We start from the raw sequence: 20,615 nt of genomic DNA on the forward strand, positions 1-20,615 counted from the left end.
AAACCTCCAACAACGTGGAAGTAACCCTCTCAACATTCTAAAGCATACTGCTGCAACTGTACAACACAAAAACAAAAATAAAAATCTTTTTATTGTGAAATAAAAGGCGCAGACTAATATATTAAGGATAAAGTAAACAAACATGTTTTCGACTATGCTCAGTATTGGGTGAAAAGAGAACGTTGTATATGTGTTAGATAAATTACCATCAATTATTTCCCCACAAAACCACAGATCAATTATTTTTTTCTGTAAAAATCCAAATTAGTGCGTGTTAGTTCTAATATGCACAGTGTTAGTTCTATTCTGTAGCGTGTTAGTTCTAATCTGCACAGTGTTAGTTCTATTCTGTAGAATGTTAGTTCTAATCTGCACAGTGTTAGTTCTATTCTGTAGAGTGTTAGTTCTAATCTGCACAGTGTTAGTTCTATTCTGTAGCGTGTTAGTTCTAATCTGCACAATGTTAGTTCTATTCTGTAGCGTGTTAGTTCTAATCTGCACAATGTTAGTTCTATTCTGTAGAGTGTTAGTTCTAATTTATACCATGTTAGTTCTATTTTATACCGCGTTAGTTCTATTTTATATCAAGTTAGTTCTATTTTATACCACGTTAGTTGTAATTTTAACCATATTAGTTCTAATTTATAACAAGTTAGTTCTAATTTATAACAAATTAGTTCTAATTTTAACCACGTTAGTTCTAATTTATACCACGTTAGTTCTAATTTATACCAAGTTACTTCTAATTTATACAATGTTAGTTCTATTTTATACCAAGTTAGTTCTATTTTATACCACGTTAGTTCTAATTTTAACCATATTAGTTCTAATTTATAACAAGTTAGTTCTAATTTATAACAAATTAGTTCTAATTTTAACCACGTTAGTTCTAATTTATACCACGTTAATAACAATCACGTTAGTTCTAATTTTAACCATATTAGTTCTAATTTATACAATGTTAGTTCTATTTTATACCAAGTTAGTTCTATTTTATACCACGTTAGTTCTAATTTTAACCATATTAGTTCTAATTTATAACAAGTTAGTTCTAATTTATAACAAATTAGTTCTAATTTTAACCATATTAGTTCTAATTTATACCACGTTAGTAACAACCACGTTAGTTCTAATTTTAACCATATTAGTTCTAATTTATAACAAGTTAGTTCTAATTTATAACAAGTACCACAGTGTTAGTTCTATTCTGTAGCGTGTTAGTTCTAATCTGCACAGTGTTAGTTCTATTCTGTCGTGTTGTTACTAACATGGTATAAATTAGAACTAACTTGTTATAAATTAGAACTAACTTGTTATAAATTAGAACTAATATGGTTAAAATTAGAACTAACGTGGTTGTTACTAATGTGGTATAAATTAGAACTAATATGGTTAAAATTAGAACTAATTTGTTATAAATTAGAACTAACTTGTTTTAAATTAGAACTAATATGGTTAAAATTAGAACTAACGTGGTATAAAATAGAACTAACTTGGTATAAAATAGAACTAACATTGTATAAATTAGAACTAATATGGTTAAAATTAGAACTAACGTGGTTGTTACTAACGTGGTATAAATTAGAACTAACGTGGTTAAAATTAGAACTAATTTGTTATAAATTAGAACTAACTTGTTATAAATTAGAACTAATATGGTTAAAATTAGAACTAACGTGGTATAAAATAGAACTAACTTGGTTTAAAATAGAACTAGCATTGTATAAATTAGAACTAACTTGGTATAAATTAGAACTAACGTGGTATAAATTAGAACTAACGTGGTTAAAATTAGAACTAATTTGTTATAAATTAGAACTAACTTGTTATAAATTAGAACTAATATGGTTAAAATTAGAACTAACGTGGTATAAAATAGAACTAACTTGGTATAAAATAGAACTAACGCGGTGTAAAATAGAACTAACGTGGTATAAATTAGAACTAATACTCTACAGAATAGAATTAACACTATACAGATTAGAACTAACACGCTACAGAATAGAACTAACACTGTGCATATTAGAACTAACACGCTACAGAATAGAACTAACACTGTGCAGATTAGAACTAACACGCTACAGAATAGAACTAACACTGTGCAGATTAGAACTAACACGCACTAATTTGGATTTTTACAGAAAATAATAATTGATCTGGGGTTTTGTGGGGGAAATAATTGATGGTAATTTATCTAACACATATACAACGTTCTCTTTTCACCCAATACTGAGCATAGTCGAAAACATGTTTGTTTACTTTATCCTTAATATATTAGTCTGCGCCTTTTTATTTCACAATAAAAAGATTTTTATTTCTCTTTTTGTGTTGTACAGTTGCAGCAGTATGCTTTAGAATGTTGAGAGGGTTACTTCCACGTTGTTGGAGGTTTTTGCTCAAACTTATGTGGTACTGCTTCCTAATTTTTCTTACTGCATATTCAAAATACTAACCCAATTTGTTCATTATTAGATCATATCTATCTAATTCATGGATGTGGTTTGGTACTGTTTACATCCCTTGATTTTCCTTTATTTGTAAAATGGTAGGTTCTGGTTTTATAGATTATGTAATTAAGCACGTATTAGGTTTTCCCTTATTACCTCCATACAAAGTATCTCAGGATCCTGCTAGAGATGTGAACTGGTACATGGATATTCAGTGTCCCTTCATTTAATATATAAATATGCATAAGGGTAGCATTGCACTATCCAGAAAAATTTGAGGATACGGAGAGAGAGAGAGAGAGAGAGAGAGAGAGAGAGAGAACTGGGTTTGAAGGATTGAGGAGAGAGGATAAGGTTATTTTGGGGATTTTAGCTTAGTTGGCATGTAATAATTGTTAAAAAGGGGCTGCAGCACAAAATGTCACACTTCACGGGGCTGAACCATATGAGGGAAACTAGGAGAGGCTGCAGTACATGAAGTTTCTGTTTTTGGGGCATGAACACATTTTCCCCAAGTTTTAAAGAGTCCAGGACCTTATGGAAAAAAAAAAAAACTCATTAAAAAAAAAAAGCGGTGTCGGATCGAAACAAGCTCGACCCGCAACACATTAGCCCATATATCTCAACAAAACCACAGTCTTGCCACCGCTCCCGCTCTCGCTCTCTCTCTCTCTCTCTCTCTCTCGGAGGAAACAAACCAGAGAATGGATCAAACGGAGGCGATCTACGAAACCCTAATCAAGAAAGGATGGAGCTTTCGAGACCCCGAGGAGATCAAACCCCTGATTCAGACCCAAAACTCGCTGGAGTCAACCGAATCCGAGCTCCTCGCAATGGATTTGAGATCCATCGGAGCGAAGTCTCTTCCCGATCCAACGTCCCTGAGGAAATCTTCCCATCTCAGCGGCCCTAAAGTTTTGCAGGTAAATAATATAATTTTTGAAACCCCAGTTGGTTGGTAAGAGATTTTGTTTCTATAATTGGTGCTTGAGTTAATTGCACTTTAAACCCTAAAGTTTGATCATCATTCATTTTTAACAACTAAACCGCTCTACTATTGCTCCCGTCTAACATAAGCAAACGCTGAAAAAAAAGTAAAGGTGGTTCTTCAAGCCACACCTCGTACCCAGAAACACCAACCGAACACGCTTGAGCTTTGCGTGCCAAACAGTGAGCTATGCCATTGCCTTGACGCCTTACTGCCTCAAACTTCCAGCTCGGAAACCACTTGCATTGCCGGTACACGTCCTGTGCAAGATGCACACGTGGAGGAAAAGAAGTTCCATCCTTGCTGGATAGTGGATACCTACGACAACTCGTACAGCATCTCCTTCAAGCCCCCGCAAAATGCTTTGGTACTTCGCATGTCAGCACCACCACTCCCCTTGATGATCAACTTGGATAGTGCCGCGAAAAATTGCCCTTGATGATCACAAATCACCAACCCCCCACTCCTATAGCCCCACAGTCCTCAAACATGGCCCCGTCAAAATTAATTTTCGTCAAACCAGAACACGGTGGCCTCCATTCTCTAGGGATAATCGAGCTTTGAATCCTAGGGGGAGCCTCCTGCGCTCTTTCGAAGTCAACAATGGATTCCCATACAAAACATACCAGCTCCTCCCCGCCCATCCCCTTACCTCGATGCATAGCTTCATTGTGAATATTGCATAATAACCATCACACGACCGCGGCGCCATGCTCAATTGAAATGCCTCATAGTTATGTGTTTCAACTTGATCGCGCCACCACATTGCCATCGTCATTCCTTCCCTCATTGTAAGCTGCAAATTAATTCCCAAAACACTCAACACTAGTCTAGCAAAAGGGCTGCTCCAAAGGACATTGCTAGTTGACTCCTCACTCCCTCAATCCCAACAACCTTCATTTATAACCACTCCTCGTTTACGTAAGGCCTCCTGAACTAGAAGTTTATCATGACAAGCCCTCCGTGAGAAGTGTTCAAACTTCAATTTTTTTTGAAGTTGTATTACCCATAAGGATTTCCAATCTAGAACTGAGCCCGAGATTGTGCCACCTTGCGATTTTGTCTCATGCACGTCTATCCCTCTAGCTGTAATCAAATGATGGGCGCTTCACACTGTGAAAAACCCTTATTTGTGTAATGCTAAATCAACTAGTCCGAGTTAAGACTCCAACCTAAAGGAAGATTGTTAACTTTGTTTTGTGAGGCCGCAGATCAAATCAACCAGCTCATTGTTCCATCTTTGGTAGTCATGCTGGAAAAGTTGGTTTACCGTTGCCTCAAGAGGGAGAGAGTTTACTGGAGTTTGCACTCAGAATGACTATGGCTATGTTAAATATGCCAAAGTTAATAGAGTGTGTGGCTAGAATGACCAATACATGTTTGAATAAAAAGGATGGTAGGAGAGGGGAATGATTCAAGTAAACCAAAGAGGAGGAGATCCATATTTGTTTGGAGTGGAGAATCGAAAGGGAAGGGAAAGCTACATGACCAATATGCCCTTTTGAAGAAATAATATATATTGTACATCTAAATATTCTTTAGTTATTTAAGACCATGTTTGGATCAAGGACTTGTTTTGTCTCGGAATTAATTTAACTCACTGTAGTCGTGGAATAGTTGGAGATACAAGATTACAACACAATAAAAAATATCCACAATGTCACATACAACATAACAATAAATTGTCTAAATATAAATTAGGATCACAAGATCATCTTAGCATTTTACAAGCAATGTTCCGCAAAATAAATAGTGTATTAGCTTAGTTTATTACTTGTGATCTTGTTAATCAATTAACTATATTGTTTGGTAACTATTCACTGTATACTATTTGTTATGCTCTCTTTGTTGGTGTTTTTGAATACAAACGAAAAAAGAAGGAACAAAAGGCAGGCTCATGTTTGATTACAAAAGGCTCAAATCAATAGATTTTTATATTTTGTTTAAGAGAATCAACTACCTTGTGCTTGCAAGTGCCTTTCAAATAAAAAAAATTCCACCAAGCAGCTTCTAGTCTGTGCAAGACTGATGACAGATTGATTTTAATATTTGTGCTAGTTCATTTCAATAAACGTTTTGGTTTAATCGTAATATGTTAATTAATATATTCCAAAGTCACAAGATAATTTTTAAGAAAAGATAAAGGGTACAGGTGCCATTTTGAGTTTAATCCTGAGTGAGAAATAGTTGCTTGACTACAATAATACCCTCGACCTTTGTTTTGTCCGGAAAGTCCGTACGGTTTCATTTTAATGAACTACATAGTCCACCCTAAGCCCCTTTAAAATTTGAACGAAACATAGTATTATCTAAATTAAGAGATAAAGACTTATTACCTAGGTTACACGAACACTTCGTCTAGGCTCTTGTGTCTGTGTTTGACACTTCCCATGTCTGTGTTCGTGTCGGACATTCCTTGGACATTTCTTGACTATATGCATGCAATTATTTAGATGTGTACTCAATTATATATCACATATTTTAGTTTACATTTCTTGAACATATATTATACACTTTACCTCAAATTTGTGCAACTCGTTGGATCTGAGACATGTTCGTTCTAGCGCGTATATAGTTCGTAAGTATGATTTTAGAGAGTTGTTTGTGTATCTAGTTCAAAAACGAGCAGTTTTCCATTTTATAATGTACTTAATAAAAAAACATAAAAAATAGTATAAGGATTTTAGTTCTCATAATAGGTATTTATGTCAAGTGATCACACAGTCAGTTGTATCTGTGGTTGGATGAGGTTGTTCAATATTGATGAAGGACTGCTTTCTTCCACGACTTTATGTCCGGTTCTTGAGTTGGGTTGCTGAAAAGCCTGCACATGTAGGAATTAGTGAGAGGATGGGGCTTGGATCCCCCATGGTCCTCCGACGGTCAAGTCAGCTAATGAACTTGAGTGAGGAAAAATAAACTGTGTGAGTTCTTGTATGTGTACAGTGTCTCTGCTTAAAGATTAGATCAGAAAAGATCCAAAGATCCAAGATTTTTAAGATCATCCAGATCCCTGTTATGTTCGAATAGTACCTGTGTCGACCGAGCACAAAGATGATGGTGTTGAAGTGTGGGCTGACAGCTGAGTCAACATCTACTTTACATGTGTCGACTGACGAGTGGGAGAGTGATCACTTCAATATTAAACAAGAAGTGATTGGCAGCATGACAATGTCCACGTGGTCAGATGAGTCATGAAGGCTATCGGGCCAGAGGCATGATACGCCTGTCATGTATTAAATGTAATGTTGACATGTCGCTAGCGGGAAAGGCTCGAGGTAGAAGTTGTTCTTTAACTTCACCGAGAAGTAACGCCTTTCGAGTTGTCTTCGTGAGGCGTCAAGTATTTGGTCGAGTGGGCTCATGGCGAGTCGTCTTCGACAAGAGGGTCGACTGGTACCGTCTTTCGAGTCGATATTAAGGAATATCGACTCGACGAGTCGGCTAAGTCGGACTCCTCGCTGGTCTCTGGCCGCCAACTTGATTGGGGCATTGCATGCATAAGTACACATGTCCGTTACTTGGCAATGAGTTGCACTTTGGCAAATGGGAGCACCATAACAATAGATGAATGAAAAATAATATCAATCTTACATAGATTATTTAACTTAAAAACTTGTGTATATAGCCGTGTCCTATTATCCTAACTTTTACAGTTTTACTGTGGCCTGTAGGCCGTATCCGTACCCGTGTCCATGTTTGCACCCGTATCCATGCAACATAGCTTATTACCAAGTAACAATATCCAATCCAAACACACCCTAAGGACAATATTGGAGTGGTGTCTCCCTTCCTAATCCCTCCACTTTAGGAGTGTTAAATAAGGGAGTGAATTTGCTTTGTTTTTACCCTCCCTTCCCCTTAATTAAAAATTATAAATGAACACGTATTTGGATGGTTAACGTCCTAAGTTCCTAACATCACCTCTTGAAAAAATCTATCCAAACTTAGCGTAATATTTCTTAAATTACCATTTTATAGTGCATGTTGTTAAATGGGGGTTATTTTTGCCATATTCCACTTACCTGTATTTGGGGAAATAAAGAAATGGATATATAATTACAATTTAAATGGATTTAGGGTTCGATAGCTCAGAGAGGGAAAAAGAGATTCAAGGAGATTTTATTTTTAGTCTAGAGTATAAAAAGTACAAATATTATCATGTGATAGTCACTTGATGCATTTTATACATAATTCTTAATGGTGGTGTAGACGAAGGTATCAAAGTTAAAAGTGGCTAAACTTTGAGGTATTTGTTGGAAAAAACAACAACTTCAGAATATCAAAGATAAAAATTAGTGAAACTTTAGGATGTTAAATTATAACCATTCTTATTTTGGCTATAATCTTAGAAGTAAAAATCAAAGGATTCACGAACAAGATGTAATATTGGTTCAAATATCATCATTATCCTAGAGTATTAGATATTCAGAAAATTAATAAACTTTGTCAATCCCACGTTAAACAAATGGGTTGCATCTACATTTTAAGCTGTCCTGTACTAGTGGCTTAGTCAAGAGTTAGAGCTTGATTTTTTTTTTTTTTTTTTGGGGGGGGGGGTGGGGCACTCTCTAACCTGTCTTATAGGAAGTTAGCAACTACAGTCGGATATACTTCTAATTTCTAGTTAAATACACTTGAAAGAATCTGAGTATTATTTGAAGGCACGGGTCAGTGTGCAACTTCTGTCAAAGAGTTGTTTGAACTATGAGACAAAGCGTAATGATTGGGTGGAAACAAAAAAAAAAAAAAAAACTTAACAAATAATTTGTTAATTGTCCTAATATTTATTCAGGTATATTCAATTCGATAGTTCATTTAACAATGAACAAATAGTTTTGAATATTCAGATTCATAGCAAACAAAACTTAATAATCATAAGCAAACAAAACAAACTGCATATTCAATTTGTTTGTTTAATATTTGTATTCAACCTATTTACATTTTCTACTTAATATTCAAATTAAAGATCTATACATCATAAATTATAAGTAGTAGTTTGAAATTGTGAATTTAAATACTATCTGAGAATCAAATTGTTTAGAAAAAAATAAAGTTTTTCTTTCACCAAATGAAAGTATCCTCTAGTTAAATAGTTTAATAATAAAAAGTAAAAATCATGAGTGAAATTAATATACTCTGAAATTTGATAAGCATACTGAATATTTGAGTTCAAAATAAATATGGAAATAGATATTTGGATTCAAGTTTGAAATTTTTAAAGAAATAAAAATATGAACATCTTAGGTTTTCGGTTCTAGCCCTAATGTGATCTCATTTTGGATTGCTTCTGTGCATATATATTGTTATAATTTTTGATAGTTGGGGTCTTTACACGAAGATGCTTTAAACGGGTGGTGTTCCTGAGAAAGTATCAATCACTAGAGAATATCTAAAACTAAATTATCATAGTTTTGATAGCAATTCACAATAACCCAGCAAATTTAATAATTAGTCAAGAGAATGCCCACAAAAGGTACTCAATGTTGTGCATTATCGAGAAGGTATTATTTTGAGTTGTGGATTAATTGATTGCTATTCCAAGCAGTCTCGCCCCCCTCCCTCCACTCCTATCTTGCATCATCATAATTTGTTTCCCCCCTCGCTTGTGTTTTTTTTTTCCTTTTTACATTGCCACTGCTTGTTTTTGCAGACTGCAGGGTAACATAAATTTTCTTGTAACTTCATATGTTTTTATATGTATCTTATATTTTTGTCTGATATGCGTAAGACTTGAAAGTATTGACTTCATACATTTTTGTATATATCATCCGAAACATTTGATTCAATGATGACTGCATACCATTAAAATAATTTAAATCTTAACACGGAAATATATGTAAACTTTATTTAGGTTCTTCTTACATGTGCTTATATATAAGAGACTTGTTCTGAGTGATGCGTAGTATAAATGGTTGTAATTTGCCATATTTGATCTGTCTCATTCTGAGTGATGCGTAGTATAAACGGTTGTAATTTGCCACCCCCTGCCACTGCCACACATGGAAAGAAAATTCCTGGCTATGCCACTGACTGCTTCAATCTCAAAATTTTAAATTGTCTAGCAACTTTGCAATATGTTATTTTTTTCTGGCTTATGGTTTTATTGTTCATCACAACTTAAGTTGACATAATTTTTTATATATCTTATATTTGTATTTGATACATGTAAAACTTTAATATTCAGATTTTTGTGAAGCATTTGAGTGATGGATTGCTGTGTTTTCCCAGTTGGTTTCTCTACGAGATATATACAAGAGCAGCATTGACGCTTCGTTCAAGAATTCACAACGCCGTTTACTTAGATTTGTTCTCACTGATGGGCAATCAGATGTAACTGCCATAGAGTATGCTCCGATTCCATCAATCAGTGAAGAGATTCCTCCTGGCACAAAGGTTTGCTTTCCAACAATATCTTTGAAATATTTATGTTTATTATGTGAAAGAAAGATGTTATACTGTGCTAATATGCATATTATACCTGTCCTTTTATTGTTGTTGTACAACGAGGATAACACCCTTAACTTCTGTTAAGGCAAGTTAAATTAATTAAAACAAATCTTTCCGTAACCAACTTGCTCATATTCTTACACTAACAGCATCTGGTCCCTTCTTTTTAGTTGCTACTATGTTCATATTGATGTAAAATATTTTAGATTCAGAAGCGTTTTAATGCTAAAAATTCTTTTGGTAAGTTACAAGCACTAACGACTATTTTTAATTATATGTGGCAACAAAGTAAAACTTCAGCTAATATTTTCTGTAGGCATAGCTACTGAACTTTTCTAACCTACCAAACTTTGTTACACTATCGTTTATTACGATGCACATGTCATATCAGATTACTGTACCCTCTTGAATTTTTTTCCTTTTCTTTTTTCTCTTACAACAGATTTGTTTGGAAAATAAAGTCTCTGTACGTAACGGTATACTATGTTTAAGTCCTAAAGTAGTGACCATAGTGGGAGGTATTGTACCATCTCTTTATGAAGAGTGGCAAATGAGTCAGAAATATTCTGGCTTCTCACGCTCGTCCTTGAGACTCTCTCAGAATGAGAATGGGGTTGGTCCTCCTGCATTTGAGAAGTTACAAGTTGAATCACATCGTCATCAAGCTGTTCAGCAACATGGCTCACATGGTAATCTGTTTTCTATATGCTTAACATAGTTCACTCTAAATCTGAATTAGTACTTTCACATTCATACTACTTGTTGTGATTTCATTAGACACCTTCCTGTTGATACTGGATTGTCTTACTGGTGTGAATGCTGTAGTATGCAAGTCACGCTGGATGCTTGAAAATGATTTTTTCAGCAAAAAAGAAAAAAAATCATTTTGATTAAGCCTCTTAACATTGTCGAATGACATTTTGTGCAGGCTAGATGCAAATTACATAAATCATGTGTGGGTTATAAACATTGTTATAAATAGCTATAAATAGCACCACAATAGTGGCGCTAATAACGTTAGTGGTCCCTTCCCGCTACGCTATTGCCCAATAACGGCGACATATTATAGAATATGCTCTTTTCGCTCACAAAAGCGGTGAATAGCTCACCATAGTGATGAATAGCAGGCGATTGTGGGCACAATCCTCTTTTTGACCGATATTTAAAAGCGATTTGGGGTTTATATTTTTTAAATTAAACATGACCCGCAACCACTGCATCCCACCACCTCCCGCGATTTTTGACATATTCCCGCCGCCTCCCACAGCCTCTAGCACCTCCCTCAGCACTTCCCCTCACTTGCATGAGCTCCTCCTAATGTAGTCCTTTCGCTGCTGAGTTTATCTTCTTGAAGACGACGACTCTTTGACTCCTCTAGTCTTCTTCGGTATTATGTGACGGCTACATGTTTATTTTATATTTAGGATATCTTTGAATCATCCAATACTTACGTTTAGATTTTCTAAATTTTAATTTTATTTTTTTTGAATATTTGTATATTAAAATTAGACCGCTATTTGACTTCATGCTTTTTTACCGCTATTTTGCCGTAATAGCTCCAAATAGCCTTAGCGATGCGTCACCACTATACAACGCTATCCATTATTGATAACCTTATAAATTTCATAGAATGCATGCAAAATTCCCATTATTCTTCTTTTTAGAGTTTAATTTTTATTCCACGATGTATTTATTAACAATACAATGCATGTAACTTTCCCTCTTTTACAACAGGAGGTTAAAAACAAGGACTAGTAGGTGTTTCAAGTTCCAACCACATTACGTAGGCAGCCTTCTAATCTAGCTTAAAAAGCCTCTTCTCTCTCTCCATCTACCTTCCTCAGCCTGCATCACCCCATCCCACCTAATGTCAATTTAGGCGTGTTATAAATATTTGTAATTTCTCTTTTTGAGTGGTTTTGTTACTAGAAAGACATGTTCTCTTCATCGGTTAATATGTTGTTGTCAAAGGCTCACAGCAAAAGTTATTATATGCAAATAACTTATGGCCAAATTAAGTTTTTATTCATGTGTCTCCCTTGCATTGAATAGTCTCAATGCTACGGAACCTACTCAAACTTGGAGCTATTGGCTTCCAAACCCTTCTGACAAATTAGAATCCGCATATTGTTTCCTCACTGACCTCTGCTAATCTTCATCATCAATGCTTTATACATCCCCGTGCTATTATGTTTTTCCCATTTTGCAATCAACCAGTGAAAGCGATTCATTTTTCAACTATTATCTCAATCTGTCAACTTTTGATAAACAACACTAATTTCTATGCATATTGAAATAGATGTCATTTTGTCAACATTGTTATCATCTAACATGTTCAAAATGTAATCAGTTTTGCAATTTTTTTTATGCACGCTAAGATAAGAGGCAATAGGAGCATTTTCTGTTGTGTGTTTGACTTCACATGTGCCTTAAAGCTGAATGTGATTCTCTGCAGCTAAGTTTGTTGTCTTTCAAGCGTCAAGCTTTGGTGAGATTCTACATGTTTCCAACTGAAAGTCGCTTGTTCACAGAATGCAGATGGACCCTCCCAAGCCCACCATGTTTAATTTGATCACCATATCAACATTACTGGTTGTCTTCTTTCTTGGATTAAAAAATTCTAGAATTATCACCATGTCCCATTGATCCAAAAGCCTCACCAAAACTGTTTAGTGCCGCATTCCATCATGAGACAAATAGCTCCACAAGATCATCAGGACTCCTAGCTCACATTACGTCCTCCATCAAATCTTCTTCTTAAAGTGGAATTGCCTTGATTATCGATGACTGTAGTCATTCATAACAAGTTTTTAACTTAGCGAAAATTGGTTTCCATAATTTTTAATACAAGCCCACATGTACGAACAAAAACTTAAAAAAATAATACTTTGGTGGATCCCTATGTTCCAAGTTTCCAACTGAAAGTCCTGTGGATGGCCTTCCAGAACCTCACCGAGTTCAACCACAATCTCTACTTGTCTACTTCGTAATCCTACCAAAAATTCCACAAGTATCACCCTGCTGCATTTAGCCAAAAGCCACAGACCTATCAAGTATAACATCGCCTCAAGACTCGTTTATATCAGTCATGAGGGCTCCCAGCCCACATTGTGGCCTGAATCAGTTCTTCTTAAATTGGAATTCTATAGTAATTAATGATGTTCTTATTCTTAATAAAGTTTTGGTTAGGTTTTTCTTAGATATTCGTTCTCAAATCTAACATATTTTTAAATAAGTGCCGCGATCTCATATATTTTAAATAACCCCCAAAATATATAAGTTCTCTTAAATAAGTCTCCCAAGTCTCATATACTTTAAATAAACCCCCTAAGTCTTTTAAGTTGTCTTAAATGACTACCCCCACATAAAAAATTGTCAACTTAAATGAGTTAACTAAATTTCACTCATCTTGTCTGTCTTTTCTGTTTTCCCCCATTTTTTCTTGATATTTTCATCCATAAACCCCTCGAGCTGTTTCTTTCCACAATTGCTATTTGTTGAGAAATCACTACTGCAATTCGTTGCAGGTATTAGGCAAAACTATATGGGGAAGATGAGGGCAGAACTAACAACATTAATATGGTTTAGTTAATTTGGAGTTAATTAGCAGTTTTGAACCTGAAGGGACTTATTTAAGAGAATTTAAAGATTTGGGGGACTTATTTAAAGTATAAGAGGTTTGGGGAACTTATTTAGAAATATGTTAGATTTGGGGAACCAATATAAGAAAAGCGCTTTAATTGAAGCAGATGTTTTTGCGCAATTCTCAAATTCAAACCCATATATTAATTTTTAGAATATAAAAATATAATCCTCAACTCTCACCATAACTTCAAAGTTTTGGTGTAATGATTAGGGTGACTCAATTTAAGATGGTTCTGGAGCAACCCAGGTTCCAATCCACTGGCCGCGAATGTGAAGCGGGTTTTCTAAAAGTGGACTTTGCTGTGTGAGTCCAGGTTTCAGCCATAAAAAGGGCACTCAACCTGCGAGGCCATATTTGAATAAAATATAATCCTCAGCTCGCACCATAATGGTTAGAGGGACTCGGTTTAAGATAGATAACCAAAAAGAAAACATCAATTTTTATTGTATTTATTCATCGAGTAATTGGTCAACAGTTAGATCTGGTCTAATCTCACTTAAATTTGTCATGATGTTACCTCCAGTAGTTCTGCTTGAGACGACTTCAAAATATCCTTCTAATAGACAAACGGGAGGGCACCAAGGATGTGGTTCTAATGACCCAAAGGCAGATAAAGCTTCTGAAGATGCAAAGACAGAGCAGGCTGTTGATGATCCTAAACCAGTGTCCTCAGGTAACAAGGCTGAAGAAAAACCTTGCACCTCAGAGGCCAGGCCAAAGGAAGGTATCCCATCTACTTTTTCTTAAACATAATACAGTGTTTGTTTTTGTTATTAAGCTAATACCGTAGTTATCATTTCTGCATGAAGTGAGTGAAGCTGTTCCTGTTCAAAACCAAGCTGCTGCACAGAAACTTCTGCAGAAAATGGCTCAGCCAGCACAGGGAGACAGGAACTATAGGGGTCATAGAAACAAATTCAAAGGCAAGCAAGAAGAGACTCAAGTTTTCACCTTAGAAGAATGGGAAAGAAGAAAAGGCAACAATTTGAAGCCCATAATGGCTGTTCACTCCCAAGATATTACCCAGGATGAGGAGTTTGCTCGCCAGTTGCAGAACCAATTAGATATCGAAGATTTCCATGTTAGTTTATTGGGTAAATTGCAGATAAACCCCCATCTATGCTTCAGTAGCATTTATTACCCTCAACTCTTTTATTAGCACTAATCATGGATTAATACTTTGAGAAGGATGAATTCTAGATCACCCCCTCTTCTCCCTCATGAATTGAGAGGGGTAGGTGCTAATAATGAGTTGCGGAGTGATAAGGGCTACTGAAGGTATAGATGAGTATTTGCAAATTACCCTAGTTTCTTTTCTGGCACCTGATGGCCATTGAAACCCTGTTGAAGTTTTCAAAGAGTTTAATGTTAGCACACTATATTGTTTATTTGCTTGCAATGGATATAGGTAGAACCAATGTACACAGAGGCAGAGAAGATAAGGATGAGCATGTTCAGCTTTGGTGGACCAGATGAAAGCAGGAGTGATGGCAGAAAAGAATTCAGAGGGAGGGGAAGAGGAAGAGGGCGAGGAAGGAGGGGAAGAGGAAGATTCAGCTGACTTGGCAGCAGTTATTTATTGGGAATAATTTACTTATGCTATCAGGTATAAATTTCAGCTTTCTGTATTATGGGTTGTGATTTCAGCACTTGAAAATAATTGCATTTATTTTCCTCTATGAATTGTTAGTCATAAGAAATGTACCTTTATGAAAGCCTAACAACTAGTACATTGTTAACAATAGAATCTATCTAATATTTTTACCATCATAGTAGTTGGAGTTGCTGTTAGAAACAGTGGCGGAGCCACGAATTCTGACAAGGGGGTTCCAAAAAATAATTAAACCCTCATCCATGGAGGAAGAAAATACTCAACCTCTTTTGAGAAGTCATTCCATAATCCATACTAGTCCCTTAAATCTTTCATATTTTGAAATTAGTCCCTCAAATCATGGAAATTGCTATTAGGTACCCCACATTTTGACTTATTTTGGAATTATTCCCTCCACTCAAGAATATAAATTATGAGAATTGGAGGAAATAATAATCCACAACAATAGATTTTACTTGGTAATCCCTCCAATTGCTACTTCTACTCTTGATTGGAGGGACCAATTTCAAAATAAGTTAAGAATTGAGGGAGGGATCTAATAGCAACATTTGAGGGACTAAATTCAAAATAACCTAGAAATTGAGGTACCTAATAGCAATTTCCATGATTTGAGGCACTAATTTCAAAATAAGCAAGATTAAAGGAACTAATATAAAAAACACAATACCTTTTTTTAAAATAAATTATTGGGTTTTTTTTTGGGGTGGTGGGGTGGGGGGCAGGGTCGTAGTCTGTTACATCTGTAATTCCTATTTACAACGCAAATGATGAATTTACTACAAAGCATATACTGCTTTGATACTATAACATACAACATGTTTTTTCCCGTGAATACCAATCAGGATCCATGTGTCTAGTCCCAGAAGATGCTCGTATCTTATTCTAACAAAGTTGCGTTGGAGTCGGCTTACATTTAGCATTACCCTTTTTTAATCCCAAGAGTTAAACGTAGATGCCAGCTACTCTTCTAGAAGATGTTCATATCTTATTTTACCGAAATTGTGTAGGAGTCGGCGTACATTTAGCATTACCCCATCTATAATCCGAAGAGTTAAAAGTAGATGCCAGCTACTCTCCCTTTTACTAAACCTCCTACTCTTATAATGCTTTTCTTCTTAATTTATGATGAAAGCAGTGATACAACTAGGAGCCACACGTTGTTCAAGTGTGTTATGTGTAAATTTCTCATAACTGTCATGGATTTTGGGTTATTTTGCACAAAACTAACATAAAAGTTTTTTATTGGATGACAACAGCTAGGCTAAGTTGTCACGTTTTATTTTTTGACAAATTTTCGTTTATGTACATTATGTGTCTTCTATATCATCCTTACGAGTTTTGTGGTTGATAGATACAAGGTAGCTTTGACCTTTTATCCAAGACGTTAATGCTGTTAGCAACAATTCCCTTTAGTTCATGAGATTCTTCTGCAGCTGTGAAGTTCATGGTTGTCTTCTCAAACAAAATAGTTTATGGTAATTTTGTACAAAGCTTTCCTAAAGTTTATGGCAACCTTATGAAATTTACAATTTTTATCACAGGTAGAGGTCTTTAATTTCCTTTTCCCCAGGTTTGAGGTATGGTCTCATCTGAGAGAACAAAAAAGTGATACTTGATACTAGCCGAAAGGTAATTGAGAGTGGATGAGAGTGAATCACATACTTTGACCTGCAATTTTTCTTTTTTTCTTCTTCCTCTCATTTCTTTGTTGTTTATGCTTGCTCTGGTTTATTTGATTTCTAGAAACAGACTGGATTGCATAAATGCAATCTCATCCAATCGCTTAAATGCAGTCGCATCCATGAATGCAAGATGTTGGACGATGTTTTCTCTGTTGTCAAGATTGCATTTTTGATTTTTTTTACGACCAGAAGTACTAATGAGATGCAGTTGCTTAGTAGTCCTAGTTTTCTGTTTTCTTCACTTAAATTCTCCATTAAGCTCTTTGGATAATTGGTTCTGTGTATAATATTTGTTTTCAAAACTTTGGGACGAAAACTTTGTTGTTATTGTTGTATGAGCTTTTTATTTTAGTTTGAAATGTTGAAGCAGTTCAGACTTGCTTGTGATTTTGCAGGATTTTAAGTTCACTTGGTTTCCGCTAAGGGGGTGTTTGGTTTGTTTCCTAGATATAGAGAAATGCAATTTCATGTAAAGAAACTCAAGTTTTGAGTTTTCCAAACTTTTTCAAGAAATAGATTGCTTTGGTTGGTTCACATGTAAAATATGATGGGAAAGCAATGTATTTACTTTTCTTGTGTTTGGTTTGCATGAAAAAAAAAGGGAAAACTTTTGTTGATTTGACATTTCCCATACTTTTTTTGTGTTTGGTTGGTTTTGAAGTGGGTTGTTTCCTAGATATAGAGAAATGCAATTTCATGTAAAGAAACTCAAGTTTTGAGTTTTCCAAACTTTTTCAAGAAATAGATTGTTTTGGTTTGGTTCGCATATAAAATATGGTGGGAAACCAATGTATTTATTTTTCTTGTGTTTTGGTTTGGTTCGCATGTAAAAAAGGGAAAACTTTTGTTGATTTGATATTTTTTCATTTTTCTTTTGTTTGGTTGGTTTTGAAGTGGGTAGGAAAAAATATTTATGGTCAACATAATAAGATTATCCCCCACTATAGACAAATTTATTTGTGCTTGTTATAGGAGGTAATCTTAATCATATAAAAGTGCGAATGTAACATGAACATATAATAATATCCTGAATTTATTATAAATTTCTATTTGTGTAAATAAAATCATACGAAACTTGAAATCATATGAATCAATTGTTATGAACTACATACCTGATTTGATCTGAAATACTTGTTTGAGATGGAAAAAAATAACATGAAACCTGTTTTCCAAGAAAAAATAAACGAGACATGTAATAACTGATTATTCATAAATTTATGAAATATACACATAAATTAGCAAAAAATTCTTATGAAACATATAACAAACATATAAATAACTTATTTAGCCATAAATGTGTATATAACATAACAAATCGCATCAAACCTGAAAATTTATGCTTATTGATGAACTTTATGTGCAAAAAATCATTTGAAAATATGTCATGACACCATGTCAAATAAATCAGTCATATGTATATGCGAATTATGGCTGTGGGCTTAGAACTTGTTCAATATCATCATTGTTAGTCATCCAGTGCAATATCAAAAGATATTGTAGGTTGCTAATCTCAGAAAAATTGACAATCATCATAGCCTAGATTGAACACCCACAAACAGTATCGAAATCAACAAATCCAGCTGAATACCTTAACACTAAAAATAGAACTCCAAGTGACTGAACACAAACATAGCACAAACTAGAGCTTCAACATTGTGTTAATGAAAACTTTTCATCATTGTTAGCCAGAACAGAATAGAACCCAATGATAAGTAGGCTGCTGTGCACAAACATGCACACAAAATATGCTCACAAACCTGAGCATATATGAATGAGCAACACCTCTTACAAAACTGGTCATATGTGCACAAAACCTGGTTGAGAACAAACCTGAACAAAACAGCACCAACAATGAACCGACAACACAAAAATTGGTCATATGTACACAAAAACTGAGCACAAATAGTGCACAAAAACTAAGCACCAACCAGCCCAAAAACTAGTCATATGTGCACAAAACCTGGCTGAGAACAAACCTGAACAAACAGCACCAACAACACCAACTAACAGAAAAAAAGCTGGTCATATGTACACAAAAACTGAGCAAAACAATGCACAAAACTGAGCACAAAAAACTGAGCACCAACCAGCCCAAAAACTGGTCATATGCACACAAAAACTGAGCATAAATAGTGCACAAAGCCAACACAAACAGCAACAAACTGAAAACTGAAAACCAGCACAAACAGCTAGCTTGAACAATGTGTGCGCACAAGATTTATGGACATGAACTCAAACTGAAAACCAGCTACAAAGCCAGCACAAACAGCCACAAAGCCAGCACCCAGCCATCCATGAACACCAACCAGCCACAAAGCCACAAACCCAAATAGCACACAAAACCCAACCAGCCAATGAACAAAACTGGCCGAGAACAAAAGCACAACACAACCAGGCTCCACAAAGCATACAAGGCTCCACAAAACATATAGAGGCAACATGTGCCCACAACCAGGCTCACAACCAGCCAGCCAACCAATCAACGAGCCAACAACACAACCAACCAAGCCAACCAACAAGCAAGTGAAATAACATGTGCCTGTTCGGGCTCACAACTAGGCTCACAACTAGCCAACCAAAAACATCAACCAATCAATCAACCAACCAGCCAACCAACATATAGAGGCAACATGTGCCCACAAAAAACCGAGCAGAAAAAAACCCATAAAAACAACATATGCACACCAAACTGAACACAAACAGATAGTAATGGTCACAAAGCAAACCGACAATAGCATATGCACACCAATAACATCAAGTACCTACCAACAACATCAATTAATCAGCAGCTGACTGCTGATTATGGCTGAGGGCTCATAATTTGGTCAATATCATCATTGTTAACCATCCAGTACAATATCAATAGATATTGCAGGTTGCTAATCTCAGATATTATGACAATCATCATAGCCTAAAAGTAAAAAGTCACCAATGTAAACTCGTTTCATGAAAACTTACTACACAAAATACCCAGAGCAATAGTCATTCAGTACAATGTGTGCACATTGTAGGTTGCTTGCATCTTAGGAAATTGTATGGTGACTTATAAATATCCTGGAGTCACAAGTTTAATTTAAAGGTTAGTACACCACAATATTCACACTATGAAAGGTAAAATTACAAAATGAAAGCAAATAACTACTTACTACAATATAAATATAGTATTAGCCATTGTCATACAAGGTTGGTCTTATGAACCTTTACCTTGGCGGATGATGACTTAGCCTTAGAACTTGATGTGTTGGGTGCTTCTTTAGGCGGAGGAGTGTTCTCGTCATCTAAAATGTGTACTTAAGTAGATTGGGGAGAATGCATTGGTGATAAGAAATAATTTCAAAAATGGAAAAGGTTACTGCTCATACAGAAAAGAAAAATAAATAAAAAGAAAGAAAGAATATTTTAAAGATTATTTTGAGTTATTATAATGAGAAATAATTTTAAAGAAATTATTCTGTAAAAGAATTTTTTAAATAAATAAATTTATAATTTTAAAGGATTAGAAATAACTTAAAGGAATTTATTTTGTAAAAGAATTATTTTAAAATATGTGAACATTCATGTGATGTGAACAAATTATAAATTACAAATTACAAATTATAAATTACTAAGGACTGACAAAGTGTACCCAACAAGCTTAGACTCATGGAGACCATTTGAGTCTATTTCAAAATTGTAAAATGTTCTTAAATTATGCATACATGTAAGTATTATAGACAATTTGCATACGCATGAAACAATCATGCAAGAGACAAGTTTTACCTTACCTAATAATCAGAAATTTGCATATGCA

The 20,615-nt window shown here is 35.0% G+C and overlaps 1 protein-coding gene across 6 annotated transcripts; it reads left to right on the forward strand.

The window, feature by feature from the left end:
• On the forward strand, positions 3,077 to 16,978 carry LOC109845277 (tudor domain-containing protein 3). Of its 6 annotated transcripts, none has more exons than XR_002248270.1 (9): positions 3,078 to 3,370; positions 9,667 to 9,831; positions 10,328 to 10,574; positions 14,055 to 14,255; positions 14,341 to 14,612; positions 14,940 to 15,137; positions 16,495 to 16,590; positions 16,685 to 16,772; positions 16,887 to 16,978. XR_002248270.1 is itself a non-coding variant. In XM_020414511.1 (7 exons), exons 1-6 carry the CDS (start codon positions 3,152 to 3,154, stop codon positions 15,090 to 15,092), a joined length of 1,257 nt encoding a protein of 418 aa, XP_020270100.1. In that variant the 5' UTR covers positions 3,078 to 3,151; the 3' UTR covers positions 15,093 to 15,137; positions 16,495 to 16,978. The 6 variants fall into 6 exon arrangements, 2 of the variants coding, with proteins under 2 accessions (XP_020270100.1, XP_020270101.1); XR_002248271.1 differs by having other exon boundaries at positions 16,893 to 16,978; XR_002248272.1 differs by having other exon boundaries at positions 3,077 to 3,370; positions 14,058 to 14,255; positions 16,685 to 16,978.

Source organism: Asparagus officinalis, chromosome 6 (assembly GCF_001876935.1).
Source record: "Asparagus officinalis chromosome 6, Aspof.V1, whole genome shotgun sequence".
Lineage (NCBI taxonomy): Eukaryota > Viridiplantae > Streptophyta > Magnoliopsida > Asparagales > Asparagaceae > Asparagus > Asparagus officinalis.